At 34.9% G+C, this 15,812-nt stretch overlaps 1 protein-coding gene across 7 annotated transcripts in view; it reads left to right on the top strand.

Annotated features, from left to right (window-relative positions):
* ANKS1B (ankyrin repeat and sterile alpha motif domain containing 1B) overlaps positions 1–15,812 on the top strand; it is a 1,351,669-nt gene that overhangs the window by 624,753 nt on the left and 711,104 nt on the right. For all 7 annotated transcript variants that reach the window (XM_023182451.3, XM_023182541.1, XM_023182286.2 and 4 more), the window contains one exon: positions 3,881–4,017. In XM_023182451.3, coding sequence (XP_023038219.1) covers positions 3,881–4,017 — 137 coding nt within the window. The remainder of the gene's footprint in view (positions 1–3,880; positions 4,018–15,812) is intronic.

The following is a 15,812-nucleotide window of genomic DNA, read 5'->3' as shown; positions in this document are numbered from 1 at the left end:
TCCATATATTTTGAATGTTAACTCATTATCAGAGGTATACAAATATTTTCTCCTATTTCATAAGTTGTTTCTTCACTCTGTTCATTGATTCCTTTGCTGTGCAGAGCTTTTTAGTTTGACATAATCCCACTTGTCTAATTTTGCTCTTGCCTGTGCTTTTGCGGTCATAGCCAAAAATCATTGCCCAAACCAAAAACCTCCCCAAACCAATGTTGTGGAGGTTTTTCTCTGTGTTTTCTTCTAATAGTTTTGCCACTTCAGTTTTACACTTAAGTCTTTAATTAATTAAGAAAAAAATTTTAAGAGAGGGGTCTCCCTATGTTTCCCGGACTGGCCTTAATTAAACTCCTGGGCTCAAGCAAACTTCCTGCCTCAGTTTCTCAAGTAGCTGGAAGTACAGGCATGTACCATTTTACCCAGCTTTAATCCATTTTGAGTTAGTTTTAGTATATAGTGTGAGATGAAGGTCTGATTTTATTCTTCTGCATGTGAATGTCCAGTGTCCCAATGCCATTTATTGAAGAGGCTGCCCTTTCGCCATTGTGTGTTGTTGGCACCTTTGAAATAAATCAACCAGAAATATGTGTATTTATTTCTGGGATTTCTGTTCTTTTCCATTGGTTGATGTGTCTGTTTCTATGCCAGCATCAATTTGTTTTGATTATTATAGCTTTGTAGTATATTTTGAAGTCAGGTAGTGTAATATACTCAGTTTTGTTCTTTTTGTTCAAGGTTGCTTTGTCTATTCAGGAGCCATCAAAAAAATTCTTGGTCTATTTCAACAATTCCGGACATTTCAACACATGTCCAGAATCTAATCACTTATCATCAACTCCAAAATGCTAACATCATGACCTCTAGCTTGGGTCTCTAGTCTTAACATATCTTCCTGCTTCCAAATATTAAATATTATGCTATATAGTACTCAAAGGCATACCCTAAAGATGTTTTTATGGTTGACATTTTTTGTTTTTATTGTTTATGTTTCATAGTGTTTATGTTCTACTTTTTAAGTTTCTGGAAGTTGGTTCAACTATATTTTGAAGTAGAGTGTGCTTTTACCTTAACTATGCCAGTCTGATTCAGGCAGTGTTTCTATGAACTCAATCATACCTATGCATATCTTTTGCATACCTACTATGACATGCTAACCAGCAGAAGGGTAACATGGCATCAGTCTGAAATTTGAATCCTTTTCTGCCCGTAACTGACAATATAACTTTGAGATGAATTTCTCTGTAAAATAGGGATGGTGATAGTAGAACGTATTTTGTAAGTTAATTTGGGTATTAAATGAGATTCAATAAGTAAAAGAATTTAACATGACTGTCTGCACATAATAAATGCTCAATAAAAATTGTCTATTACTATTATTATGTCACTCCCTGCTCAGTCTTCAGTATTTCTCATTGCCTACAGAATTAAGCATACTTATATTCTAATAAAACTTCCTTTAACTCATTCAAACTTATCTCGTTTTTTTTGTAATATGAAATAACAGCTTCAACTGTGCTCTTCCTACCTTCATGCCCTAATATCTTATGTTTTGTCCCAGCTTTCTTGCCTGAAAACTGAAGCCTTTCACAGCTATTTTCTGTCCAAGTCATAGTCTGATTGCTCCCCCACCCCACCTTGTTTTATTTATCATGCTTCCTTTATCTGTTATAAATTCTCAAGTTATATTGCATTTTAATTTGTTTACATGTCTGATGCCACATTTAAGAGTACACTTCTGGGCTGGTTGCAGTGGTTCATGGCTATAATCCCAGCACTCTAGGAGGTTAAGGTGGGTGGATCACTAGAGCTCAGGAGTTCAAGACCAGCCTGGGCAATATGGCGAAACCCCACTCCTGCTAAAAATGCAAAAAATTAGCCAGTTGTAGTAATGTGCACCTGTAGTCCCAGCTACTCAGGAGGCCGAGGTGGGAAGATTATTTGAGCCTGGGAAGTTGAGGCTGTAGTGAGCTGTGTTCATGCTACTGCAGTCCAGCCCAGGTAATGGTAGTGAGACCCCGTCTCAAAAATCAAAAGGAAAAAAACCCAGCAGTATACTTCTTAAGGGCAGGGATTCTTTTGAAAAAAATTCAGAGATTTTATTTTTAGAACTTCTTAGATTCACAGCAAAATTGAGCAGAAATTACAAAATTCATATATTTCCATACACAAAGCTTCCTCTGCTATCAACATTCTGCACAAAAGTGATACCTTTGTTATAATTGATGAACCTACATGGACACATCGTTATCACCCAAAGTTCATAGTTTATATAGGTTCATTCTTGATTTATGTATTCCATGAGTTGGACAAATATATAATGATGATGTATTCCCACTATTATACCATTACATAGAATAGTTTTACTGCCCTGAAAATCCTCAGTGCTTAGCCTATTCATCCCTACCTCCCTCCAGTCCCTGGCCAGAGATTCTTCCTAGTTAATCTTTAGAACATAACATAATGTGTGACTCATAGTTGCCCCAAATAAGTGTTTTTACATGTGTGGTTTTTAGATGAATGAAAGAAGGAAGGGATAGATTGGAGAGAATCAGAGCATCTCTCAGAAGACCACCCCATCTCTTCCGTGATGCCAATTCAAATCCCACCTTTTCTATTAAATCTTAGAAGAGTGTGCTCTGGACACATTTAAGATTTATTTTATGAGTCATCCAAGTAATTCTATATGTCATACTTGAATTTTTTGTTTTATGGGTCTTTGTCTGGATTCCTCAGTGAATTATATTTTTATATGGTAGGTAGAGTTGTATGATAATTCATCCCTTTGTGTTTTATGGGGAAAAGATGCCTTGATAAATTCCTGTACGTCACTGGGGATTGTAGACAGTGATCAGGAACAGAGAAACTTCCTGGTCTATAAAAAATTCAGTCTCAGTCTCTTTTGCAATCAGTTCAGCTAACTGTCTAGGAAAGAAAATTATTGCGAACTAATTAAAAACAATAGAGAAGTAAATTTTTTTTCTTTTTTGCAGATTTGAGCTTATAGCAGTTTTCATAAAAAGCTATTGAAGTTTGCCAAATTGTTGTTAAAATAAAATAACTTTTCTAGGTGCTACCAGAAGTTATTTATAGAATAATTTTCATCTTTTTTAAACATTCTAAAATGGTGTCTCTGATGTTATTTTGCTTTAATATGAATTTAAGAAGAAAATGTTATACATGTTGTTGATTTTCAAGTCATATTTCCTTTATTCCCTCCCTCCTAAATAATGAATGTAAGAGAAGATTAATTTAGATTCTGAAATTTTATTCATTTAGCTTTGACCACATAGGATGCTATACTTATCTAGGGGTGATAATTTTATATTTATCTACATCATAAAACCATTTTGCATAAATTTCAGTTTTTCATCAAGCTTCATTCGCTAGGATGCTTTTCTATAGTTTGTGGGATTTCTAGGAAATGTCATTTGAGGAGGCTTGACTTTGGGTTTTATGCATCAAGGAGATATAAAACTCTGACTTTAATAACTATTAATACTCATTTACAAGATTATTGGGAAATCTTTAGCCCAATCATATCATAAAATTATATTCTTTTTAGTTAAGGTAAGGTTTTAGTTATTCATATAGTAGTAGCAGTCTTAAGAGCTATGCTGGATAATCTATCATTATGAATTGAATAATTCATACTCTTGTCTCAGAACAACATTCCAGGGGGTGATAGTTACCAGTTTAGAAGGAAACAAAGCATTCAATAAACATTATCTTTAAAATATACCACTGAGCATATTCCTCATTATGATCTTGTAATTGATACCAGTTTTAAAAGTTGAAATCTCAATTTATGTTCAGAAAATTAATTTCAAGTCTTAAAAGGTAAACTAAGTGATTAGGTTCATGGCAGTTCTATTTTTATTCGCAGATAATGCCTCTGAGGTAGCAATTACTACTCCAGGAACTAGTAACCATAGAAACAGCTCAACAGGCCCAACACCTGATTGTTCACCTCCATCCCCTGATACTGCCCTCAAAAATATTGTAAAAGTCATTCGACCCCAGGTAAGTGCCCAGAATGATGTTATTTTCCCTATAATGTGTTTTGATTTGAATCAATGCATGTACATCACTTATATTGCAAGCTTGGACTATTTTATGTGGTATGTCAATAGACTTCTAAATTAAAAGAAGGGAGTTAGAAGAGGATGTTCGCTTCCTTTGAAGTTGGTGATAAACACTGAAATCTGCATTAGTTTTTGGAAAAATGAATTGTGCCTATTGCATGAAGCAGTGAGACTTAGAAAAATAGCTATTTTACATCATTTTTCTTTCATAACATTTTAATAATTATGCTCCAATTATTGAGCTGTTACATATTTTCTGGTGTTTCCTGATCTTTTTGTCTTCATTCTTCTGGACAATGCTACATGGTTTGTGATTATTTCTCTGTATTCTGACTCCAGTGATTTTTATATTTCTCTATCTTCTCTATCTTTTTAGTTTCAGTGAATATTGTCTGCGTTTAACATTGCTCTTTGTTTTCCTCCAGTAGCTAGTCTCTCTTTATCCTTTGTTCTTTTTTCCATTCCTGTCACTTTCCTGTATGGATTTCTCTCTTTTCTCCCTTCTCTTTCAGTTGGATTTTCTAGTAGGCGGTTTGCAGGCAAGCTTTAGAAATATCATTGGGACAAGCTGTTCTGTGATATTTCATTGAAAATAGCACTTATAAAGCTGTTTGCATTATATTTTTGCCAACAGATGGACCCAGAACATGAAATTGGTAGTGTTCTCAACCTGGCTCATTGTGAATGGGCCTCATAAAATCCAAGACAGGGGGACTTTGGATTAAATCAATACCATTCATCATCTACTTAGATATAGAGTATGAACAAATCCTTTGAGCCAATGATAGGGCAGATATGTTTTTTAAGACTATTTAGGTCTAAATGAAAATGATTAGCTTAATATTTTTCCTTCTTTAACGTAAGTTACTTTAGATCATTTTTATTATAATCTTCATCCTCATTAATAAAATGGCACTTAAATTTTGGATATCCACTGCAGTTTATAGAACACTTTAATATTAATTGTTTCCTATATCCTTCATCAATTCAAGTGCAATTTGTGTTTCAGTGTTATAGATAAGGTCATTGGCACTCCAAAGGGGCTACGTCGTCCAACTGATTTGGAGTTTCTTTTTTTTTTTTTACTTCAGTATATTTGCCTCTTCCAGTCCTGCTCAGAGGTTAAAAAAATCTTCATGAGTTTGTATAATTTGACACATCTTTAGGAGTATGGAATATGCACTTTCAGGGGCATTTAGGCACAGGTAACATTTGACACAGTGCCTCAATATGTGGAGGAGAAAATTGTTTTCAAAAATGTCCTCTTCTGCTAGGCACAGTGGCACTTGCTTGTATTCCTAGCTACTCGGGAGGCTGAGGCAGAGAATCACTTGAGCCCAAGAGTTCTATACCAGTCTGGGTAACATAGTAACACCTTCATCTCATTACAAAAAGTCCTGTTTTTCAAGGAAATTTGATCGGGTCTATTTGCTTCAAGATAAACCTCACTAAACCCAGATTTAGATGCTATCTGTCATGTTTGTTGGCATTGGTTCTCTTATATGAAGATTTTTCTGGGGTTATTGTGTTTCTAGTGCATTTCTAACATTTTCAAGCTATTTAGGTAAGACATTGTCCTATATATGTTAATAAAATTCATTACTAAATATATTTGTTTTTATGCCAATGTAAATTCTCTAATGTAAATGCACTTGGTCATTCAATGAATGAAAAACAGATTCTTTTCTATAGATCCGTTATCTGAATAACTGAGGCATTATTTCATAAATCATTCTCTACATATTTTAATTGAGTTTAGGTTTACCTGGTAATCTTTGAAGAAATCTAGAGGTAGAATTCAAGCCAGAAATTCCATCTTGACCCAATTCATTGGTACTGTCAATACTTAAATGCGTGTCTTATTAACTGACTCCACCTTTCTCAAATGTTGTAACAATGCTTTAAGGAGAAAAACAAATAAGTGAGAAAGTTAAATAACTCAGGATGATGGTATTTAAATTAGAACCAATGCAGCCTATATTTATATAATAGAACAATAACAGCTATATATCTATGTGTTTTCTTTCTCTATATATAACTGCAGAAAGAATATAACCTCAATTAGGCTACTCTTTCTTCCACTCTGGAGACATTGGTACATGACTTATTTCTCCATATGAGTTATGACCTTCAGGGCCTCCTCATTCATTGTAGAAAGGAAGGAGTAGAATATTCACATGGAAATACTTATGAGAGAGTATTCAGGTAGGACATGAGGTTTCAGGAAAGGATTTGGAGACTAGAGGATGTGCATGGAGGGTGGATGGATGGATAGAACAGGAGACTCCTGCTGTGTTCTGACAAATCATAGGTGTGTCAGGGATGGAAAATGGTTGAGAGTGACTGTTCCAAAGAAAAGATAATTATTGGTGAGCTTATATAAAAGCCTATATTTTAATCACAGGTTTAATACTCTAACATATTTGTTAATTCTGCCTTTTTTTTTTTTTCTGAGACAGAGTGTTGCTCTGTCACCCAGGCTGGAGTGCAGTGCCGTGATCTCGGCTCACTACAAACTCTGCCTCCCAGGTTCACACCGTTCTCCTGCCTCAGCCTTTCAAATAGCTGGCACTACAGGCACCCACCACCATGCCCGACTAATTTTTTTGTATTTTTAGTAGAGACGGAGTTTCACTGTGTTAGTCAGGATGGTCTCAATTTCCTGACCTCGTAATCCACCCACCTCAGCCTCCCAAAGTGCTGGGATTACAGGCATGAGCCACTGCGCCCAGCCTAATTCTGGCTTTCTATCTGGAAATGCAAAAAGTGTGAAGTTAGATTGATTTATGGATATTCAAGACCTTTTAAAAAATTTATTAAAAATTAATAATATGGTTGAAATGGTAATTTCACTTTTAGAACTTGTGTTGAACTTTGAAAATAAAAATATAAATGTGACCCTTATTCATGATTTTACAATTCTTTGACCATTAGCTGATGTGTTCAGTCTTTTATTGTGGAAAGAATGATATTGAGTAGGCGAGGTAAAGGTAGAACTTTCGTCTCATTCACTGAAAATAGATACTGCTTAGATGTAGCGAATTTAGGTTCCTTTTCCTTTGCCTCTTGTATACCTTTATCTGGTTTATTTTCTTGTAACTCTACCTGTGAAAGAAGAGCATCCATTGTAACCAAGGAGTCCTTGCTTTCAATATGAGATATGGCTGATAACACATTGCATGTGTTTCTGCTTAGTTAATCACTTGGAAGCTGCTGGCTTCCCAGTGCTTTGTTTAGTTTGTTTTTATTCAGCATATGTATTAACTAAGTCACAGCTGTTAGTTCTGCATCCTGTGTTTGATCTTTTTCACCTTTGTTTCTTTCAGTTATTTCACGTCTTAAAATCCTCTAGATTGTGAAACAGTCTATTTTAAATTCAGAGTGACTGAAATGGTTATATGTTACTCTTTTCTCTTTGTTTCTCTCCAGTATATTAACCCACAAGGCTGAATTTTTCTACTTACTTATACTTAAATACTTGAAAAAAAATCTTTGAAATATATATTAGGTAGGTCTATTGACATTCCAGTTATCTTCTTTTTACTGAATAGTTATATGTTACTTGTTTTTAAATATTCCCTGGTGAAGCATCTTTTTTTCACAATTGAAGAATCAAATACACAGATCTTAAGTATGTAGCTTAATGAACTTTGATTATTTACGTAGGTATAACACCACTCAAAACAAAATATAAAGCATTGCCATCACCCCAGAAAGTTTCCTCATGCCCCTTTCAAATTAGTTGCCCTCCTTCCTGCCTCGGAGGCAAGAATGTCCAGATTTTTATCATCATATATTAGGATTGGCTATTCTTGGACTTTATATAAATGTAATCCTACAGTGAGTATGTTTTCTGTGAGCATATCACTGTTTGGATTTCTTTCACTCAACATAATGGTTTTGAAATTAATCCATGTTGTTTCTTTCCTGATGAGTGGTTTACCATTGGATTAATATACTGTAATTTATTCATTAATTCTCCTGTTGATTGATCCTTGCATTGTTTCCTGTTGTTTACCATTATGCATGAATATGCTATGAATATACATATATAAGTCTTTTTTGTAAACATATGTTTTCATATAGATAAATGAAAATGGTATTGTTGGGTCACATGGTAGATGAATAGCTAACTTTATAAAAAGCTTCCCAACAGCTTTCCAAAAAAGTTGTTCCATTTTTAGTCACCAATAGCAATGTGTGAGAATTTTCATTTCTCCACATTCTTGCCTTTTAAACTTTTTTATTTTAGCCATTCTTCTGGGTGTGAAATGATTTCTCATTATGGTTTTAATTTGCATTTTTTCTGGTGACTAATGATGATGAGTACCTTTTTCTGTGGTTATTGCCAATTTTTATATCTTGTTTTGTGAACTATATGCACACCTCTTTTCTTAGGGGTATTCAACTTTGTAATTGTTTATTTGTAGTAATTATTTATAAATTCTTCTGTAGCCCCACAAGATATGGGTCCTTTGTCAGGTGTATGCACTCTAAATATTTCCCCCACTCGGTGATTTGCCTAAACATTTCTCAAGTGGCTTTCGATGAGCAGAATATTTTAATTTTTATGTCAGATTTATCATTTTATTCTTTTATGGTTAGTGTTTTTGTGACTTGTCCCAGGTTGTGAATATATGCTCCCACTTTGTTCTAGAAGTTTTCTTGTTCTGGTTTTTATATTTAGGTCGATAATCCATCTCAGATTGTTTTGTGTATGGTGTGAGGTAGGGGACAAGATTTAATTTTCGCCACATGGAAAAAAAATTGTTATTCATTGATTTAATAATTTAGTATTATTTATTGCTTTCATATTTTAATTGTTTGTCGTTGGCATATAGAAATGCAGTTGAGTTTTATCTTACCATTTTAATTTTATTTAAGTGCTAGAGTGGTTTTTTGCTTTATTAAAAAATAACTTCCATGAGATTTTTTGTGTCATCTTAGAATAATGATAGTTTGATTTTTTTCTAATATTTGTGCCTTTTATGTCTTTTTATTATTGCTGTGACTATAGTAAAATGATGCAATGAAGTGGTAAAACCAAAAATTATTGCCTTGTTCCCTATCTTCGGAGAAAGCAGACAATGTTACAATGTTTCAACGTTAACTACAATATAGGCTATTAGTTTATTGCATGTATTCTTGGTTCTGTTGATATGGCAGATTACATTGTTTTACTTTGCATGTTAATATAAATAACACTTGGCTATAATGTTTTATACATTTTATATAGTCTTTGGTGCAAGAGACACTTTGGATACAGCATTAGTCGTAGATAGATGGATTAGATCTAAGGGAGCCAAAGATGACTAATGATTTGGGCTTTGTTGACTGGGATTTTGGAATGCTACTAATAAAGATAAGACTTGAACAGATGTTTATTTGGATGAAGGAGAAGATGACATAATAAATTTGGTTTTGTAGACTTACTGAACATGAAGCGTGATATATAAATTGGAAATATTGATATGGGGCTCTGGAGAGAGGTGAGGGATTAAGGTGAAGATTTTATTCTAGTTCATAAAATTTGATGATGAAGAGAGATAGTACCAGAGACAGAATTCTGATAAATGTTTACACTAAAGGAGGATAATTATATTTTTGGAGTACCTAATATAATTTAATGTTCATGATTGTTTTTGGAATGGGTATTTTCATTTTATAGGTGAGGAAGTTGAGAACTGGGAATTTAAGTCATTTCCTCACATGTACTTTAGAAAGAAGTCTTTAGCAAAAGAGAGAATCATTGAGAAAAATAAAAGAAGAAAGACAACTGTTACTGTGGACATAAAGTAAAAAATTTTTAAAGTGATTGGTCAACATTGTCAAAACTTCCAGGAAAGTAGGAGAAGAGAGACCAAAATTTCAGTTTATTTGACAATTATGAGGGCAGAGACCTTCAAGGATGCAATTTCCTTCAAGTGAAGAATGTAGAACCTTAAGATGAAAGAAATTGAAGAGTGGGGAAAGATACCCTGATTGTATACTAATCTTTTGAATAGTTTGATGGTAAAAGGAAATAAGGCAGTATGACAGCATGTTAAAGGATGAGCAGAGGTGGAGAAACAGTTTCTGGTTGTAGAGAATGAGAAAGAGCCTAAAAGTTGACTGAAGAGACATGTATGATAGGGACTGAACTGTTAAATATTTTCTTAGGAGGTATGTATAAATCCAGTTAGTTCCAAAGTTCAAACAAACTAACATCAGCAGTTGACAGAACACTGAATTCTTGGTCTGTGCTCTTGGTGCACTAGTCGTAGCTAGATGGGTTTATACACTCCTTTCCCTGTTGCATGATAGAAATCAAGTCTAAAATAGAAGGGGGCTCTTGAGAAGTGACCACGGGCAGAAAAAGAAGCTATTTTGGCACAATACCATAGATAAGTCATCTAAACGGGCTCAATATTGAACAGAGATTTTTAGCATAATGAGCATAAGGATATCCTAAGAAGAAGTCAATCTGGAAAATTTGAAATTCTGTTCTATCATCTGAATATTTGTATTTCCCCCAAATTTCTATGTTGAATTCAAATCCTCAATGTGATAGTATTAAAAAGTGGGGCCTTTAGGAGAGGATTAGGTCAGATGTCAGAGCTCTCATAAATGGGATTAGTTCACTTACAAAAGAGGCCCATAGGAGCTTGTTCAGCCTTGCAACACATGAGGACACAGCAAGAACTCATCAATCTGCAGTCTGAAAGAGGACCTTCACCAGGATCCAACCAAGCTGGAAACATGATCTTGGACTTCTCAACCTCCAGAACTGTGAGAGACCCCATAACTTTATGGTATTTGTTAATAGCAGCTGGAAAAGACACTCCGATTGGCTTTAGATGTTCCTAGTACCATCCAAACCTCACCAGTAGCCCAAAACCTCATCCTAAATGGAATTCAACAGAATGAAATAACACCAGGCTGCATTATTTTGCAGCTAAGGAGGGACCATAGCAAAAAGGAGCAAAGAGGCTGTAGAGGTAAAGAAAATGAAGAGAAAGGTCAAAGACACTAAAGGAGATGATTGGAGGAAAGATGAGTCACTTCTGAATGCCTACTCATACTGGACCGTGTTGAGATCAGGTGCCTACTCAACCTGAAAGAAAGAAATATTTTGAATATTTTTCTGGACCTGTGTATGACTAATGAGCTAACAATAAAGCAGTTTAATAATAAGCCATAGCACCTCTCCCTGCCATTATTAAGAGTTTAGAACTGGGGTTACAAAAAATTATTGCCAAATCCAGAATAACATTTTTCTGAGCACTGTGGGGTTATAGAGTATATATTCTAAATTTTAAAATTAGAAATGAGAGTGGGTATGTAAAAAACAGAGGCATATAACTTGGAAAGAGTGCAGAATATTGTATTGGGCCCAACTTGTTATTATCATGACGATTAGATCATGTTTACCTACAATTGAAATAAGACCTTTGAGAAGTAATGTTCTAACTCTCTGTCTCATCCACAAGTAGCTCTGATCACGGCAACTGTGGCTTTTAGAAAATGTATTTGGGAACCTTTTAAATTTCCCTAAATCATTGGAACCTACTTAAGATGATGTTGGCTACATATGGGGTGATATTCGCCTTCAAGCATCTCATTCTTTAGATGCCTCTGCTTAAGTGAGCCACAGGAAGTATAAACTCCTGAAATTTGGGATATGGGAGGAGTCAGTGTGGATAAATGGCACAGTACAGGGTCAGGCTGACCTAATGCAGGGGAGGGAAAAGCCAGAATCCAGAAAACAACCACTATAAATTGTATCTTCCATTGATGATTAAAATCACCATCAATCCATATAGTGGTCATACCAATTATATGCCAGTGGAATATTATTCATCCTCATTTCTATTCATTTGATGAAATTACAGGTAAGTTTATTTTACAGGAATATGGAGAATTTTTGTTATTTGGCACTTTCTGCATGTAAAAAATTTTTTTATCTTTTTTTCCTGAACATGAAATGTAATTTTTTTATACTTTGTGCCACATTGCCATTAATAGCAAGACTGTATTAATATTGTGTTTTCCTTTTGTGTTATTCAGGGGTTTTTCTCCCACATGTATAAAATTCTCAGTGGGTGTCATTGTTTGGCTCAGCTTTTTCCCCTAAAGCATGTCTAGACAGCCTAAATGAGAAAGCATAGATGCACATGTACTCCTGGCACCTAAAATAAAAATGGAAGAAGAGAAACAAAAGAAAATTGAGTTTAGACATTAACTTGAAGTTTTGGAAAAGATGCAAATGAATCATCATAAAGATAAGGAAATGTTAATTAAGTAGACATTTAATATAAAAGTATTTTCAAGTCACATGAGTGGCTAAGAACAGGTGTACTATGAGAATAGTGAAAATAAATGTGGCTATTAAAATGGTAATAAATAAAAATATGCTCAAGGATGTTCATTGTAGAAATATTTATTGGAAATCTTAATGCCTATTAGTAAGGATAACTTGTTAAATAAGCCATAGTATATTCATCAAAAATGACATACATCCTTTGTAGATATATATGTATTGGTCTGTAAAGCTGGTTAAATTTATTGTGTAATTAAATAAAAGAATGCATAGATAGAAAAAATATTCCGGGAAAAATTTCCTTGCAAAATAAAATGATCAGAAAGTAGAGTTGGCAATATTGCTTTAAATATCTTAAATGGCAGACTAGAATTTGAAATATAGTCTATCCTTGCCTTTAGGTCACTTGTTATTGACTGCACAGGGTGCAGTCAATTACATCTTCCTCTAAGTTCGAGGAAATCTTTTTGACTATACAATGAACAGTATATCTACTATATGAATCTGAACCTAATCATTCCAACTTCCCAAGCTTGCCTGTTCTAAAATTCTGGAATTTAGCTGTGAAAGTACCACAAGGGACATCATTACTTTATTTATTTATTTATTCATTCATTCATCATTCATTCATTCATTCATTCAATAAACACAGTCGAGTGCCTACCATATTCTGGGCATCTTAAGCGGTTATTTGAATATGAAAATAACTAAAATATGGATTCTATCCTAAAAGAACTTTGAATCAACCAAAGGAGACTGTGCTCTAAATAGAGAACTTTTGGAATTTCACTGATGGAGTTCATTGATCCAATGCCCCAAGGATCATCTTCAGACCTCTTCTTAGTCTACATTCACTCCCCATGTGTTCTCATCCAGTTCCAGAGCTTTCAATGCTGTTTATGTGCTGATTACTCCTAAATTTATATCTCCAGGCCTGCCCACTCCCCTGAACTCCAGGCTCTTATCCAGCAGGCTACTCTAAATGTCAATGGGATGTCTTAAACTGAACCTGTATAGCACTGCTGTTTGCATTTCAGTTAATAGCAGCTCAGGCTTAAAAACTTGACCCCATCCTTGATTTCTTTCTTTCTCTCTCACCTCATATCCACTCCATCAAAAAAATCCTCTAGGCCAGCAGTTCTCAATGTGTGGTTCAGGACTTCTTAGCAGGCTTCAAAACCTTTTCAAAAGGTCTGTGAAGTCAAACATATTTTCATAATAATACAAAGACATTTTGCCTTGTTCTGCTTTTATTTGTACATGAGTTCTAAATGGAATTTTCCAGAAGCTATATGGTAAGTGATGATATCATACCTCTGATGGCTAATGGAATGCACACTTGTGTATTCTTATGCTTAAAGAATTTTTAATTTTAGTTTTTATATAAATATTAACATATGACTTTCATGAACAAAAAATCTTTAGTGTTATTAATTTTTAAGGGCATCAAGGGATCTTGAGACCAAAAAGTTCAAAAATCAGTCCTCTGACTTTTCTTTAAAAATATATCTTGAATCTTACCATCTGTCATCTATCACTATTGTATGAGCCACTAACATCTCTGACCTAGACCTTTGAAAAAGCTTCATATCTTGTTACTGGCATTGATTATTGTGCTCTTGTCCTTTTGTAACGTGGCCACATATATAAATCAGATCACGTTATTCACCTGCTCAACCTTCCAATGTCTTCTCATCTCACTGAAAGTAAAGATGCATGACATCCAATATAATCTGACTCTCTAAAACCTCTTAACCCATCTCCTACCATTCTCCACATTGTTTAATTTACACTAGCCATGTCATCTTCCCAACATTACCTTAGATTAGCCAAACAGCTCGTGCCTTAGGTTCTTTGTACTTATCATCGAATTGTCTGGAACACCCTTCTCCTAGAGACTTAACACTGCTAATTATCATCCTTTCTACCTTATGAGAGATGCCCTTTTTGACCATTGAATATAAAGTAGCTACCACTGTATTTTCTGTCTCTGTTATGCTATTTTCCTTTATAACAATTTTCACTCCTGAACTAACATTATGTGTTGATTTGTTCAGTGTCTTTTTTCCCACCTGGAATGGATATTCCATGAGAACAAGAACTTCTTTCATTTATTTCCTCCTACCTTCCTTCCTTTCATCCCCCTCTTTTTCTCCCTCCTTCCTTCCTTGTTTATAAAGTGCTCAATTTCAGCACTTAGAACAGTACCTGGTTCGCAATTGGCTGTCAATAAGTACCACCTGAATTAATTAAGAATCGTTGGGGAAAGGGCAGTGAAGACTATTCCAGAGAGGAAATGCTCAAATTGACCTTTACGTTTGAATAGGTGCTAGATGGGTGAAGTCTTAGTTGATTTTGTGTCGCTGTAATGGAACACCTGAGGTTGGGAGTTTCGTTATATGGAGCATAAAATGAACTAAGAAGAGAGGCTTCTTTAACTCACACTTCTGCAGGCTGGAAAGTACAAAAAGCATCGTGTTGACGTCTGCCCCGCTGCTGGTGATGCATCACAACATGGCAGAAGGTCAAAGGGAAAGTGAACACATGTGAAGAGGCAAAACTCCAGTGGTATCTGGCTTTATAACAACTACCTCTTATGGGAATTAATCCATGCCCATGAGAATTAATCCAGTCTTGGCAGACTTGGAGCTGTCAGTATTGCTAGAACAGAACCAAGCCATCCATGAGGGATCTGTCCTCATGACCCAAACACCCTCTACGAGACCCCACCTGCCAACACTGCCACATTGGGAATCAAATTTCAATCTGAATTTCGGTGGGGACAAACTAAGCCATATCCATATCATAGTGGGCAGATGTATAGTCCAGGGAGAAGGATAGGATACGCAAGGCATTTAGAATCTTTTTACTTAAATGTTGTGCTGATTTACATAGGGCATTCTAGTAATCAGGAAGTCCCAACCAGATATTCTGCCACCCTCCTCTTAATCAGAATGTCCTAATATCTATGAATTTCTCACTCTGTAAGTGAGGTTCTTATATAAAAAGTTTCCATGGTCAAATATATTGGGGAAATACAGGGTTAAACAATTTCTTCACTGAATGATTTTTCAGAGCCTTCTTTTGCTACCAGCCCTGTAAACCCATCAATATATTTCGCAACTAGTGATGCATAAAACTTAATTTGAAAAACATGATCTAGAGCATTTCATAGGCCTCTTCATAGCTGACCCTAACAATTCCATTCTGGTTTGATTTTGCACTCATCTTGCACAAATTCACACTGTTGAGAAAGGGAACACCCAAACTCAACAATAAATATGCCATTTATTTATTATGTTACAGAGTGGTATCTACACATTGTCTACTTTAATCCTTTGAGAAACTATGTGAGATAGATAAGACCATTATGATTTTAATCTATGAGGAAAGGAAAAATAAGCATCTTTAGATTGTGCCATATTGAAGAACAA

Source organism: Piliocolobus tephrosceles, chromosome 10 (genome assembly GCF_002776525.5).
Source record: "Piliocolobus tephrosceles isolate RC106 chromosome 10, ASM277652v3, whole genome shotgun sequence".
In the NCBI taxonomy this organism is placed as follows: Eukaryota; Metazoa; Chordata; class Mammalia; order Primates; family Cercopithecidae; genus Piliocolobus; species Piliocolobus tephrosceles.
The sequence above is the reverse complement of the archived record's forward strand: the minus strand, read 5'-3'. Positions and strand labels throughout refer to the sequence as shown.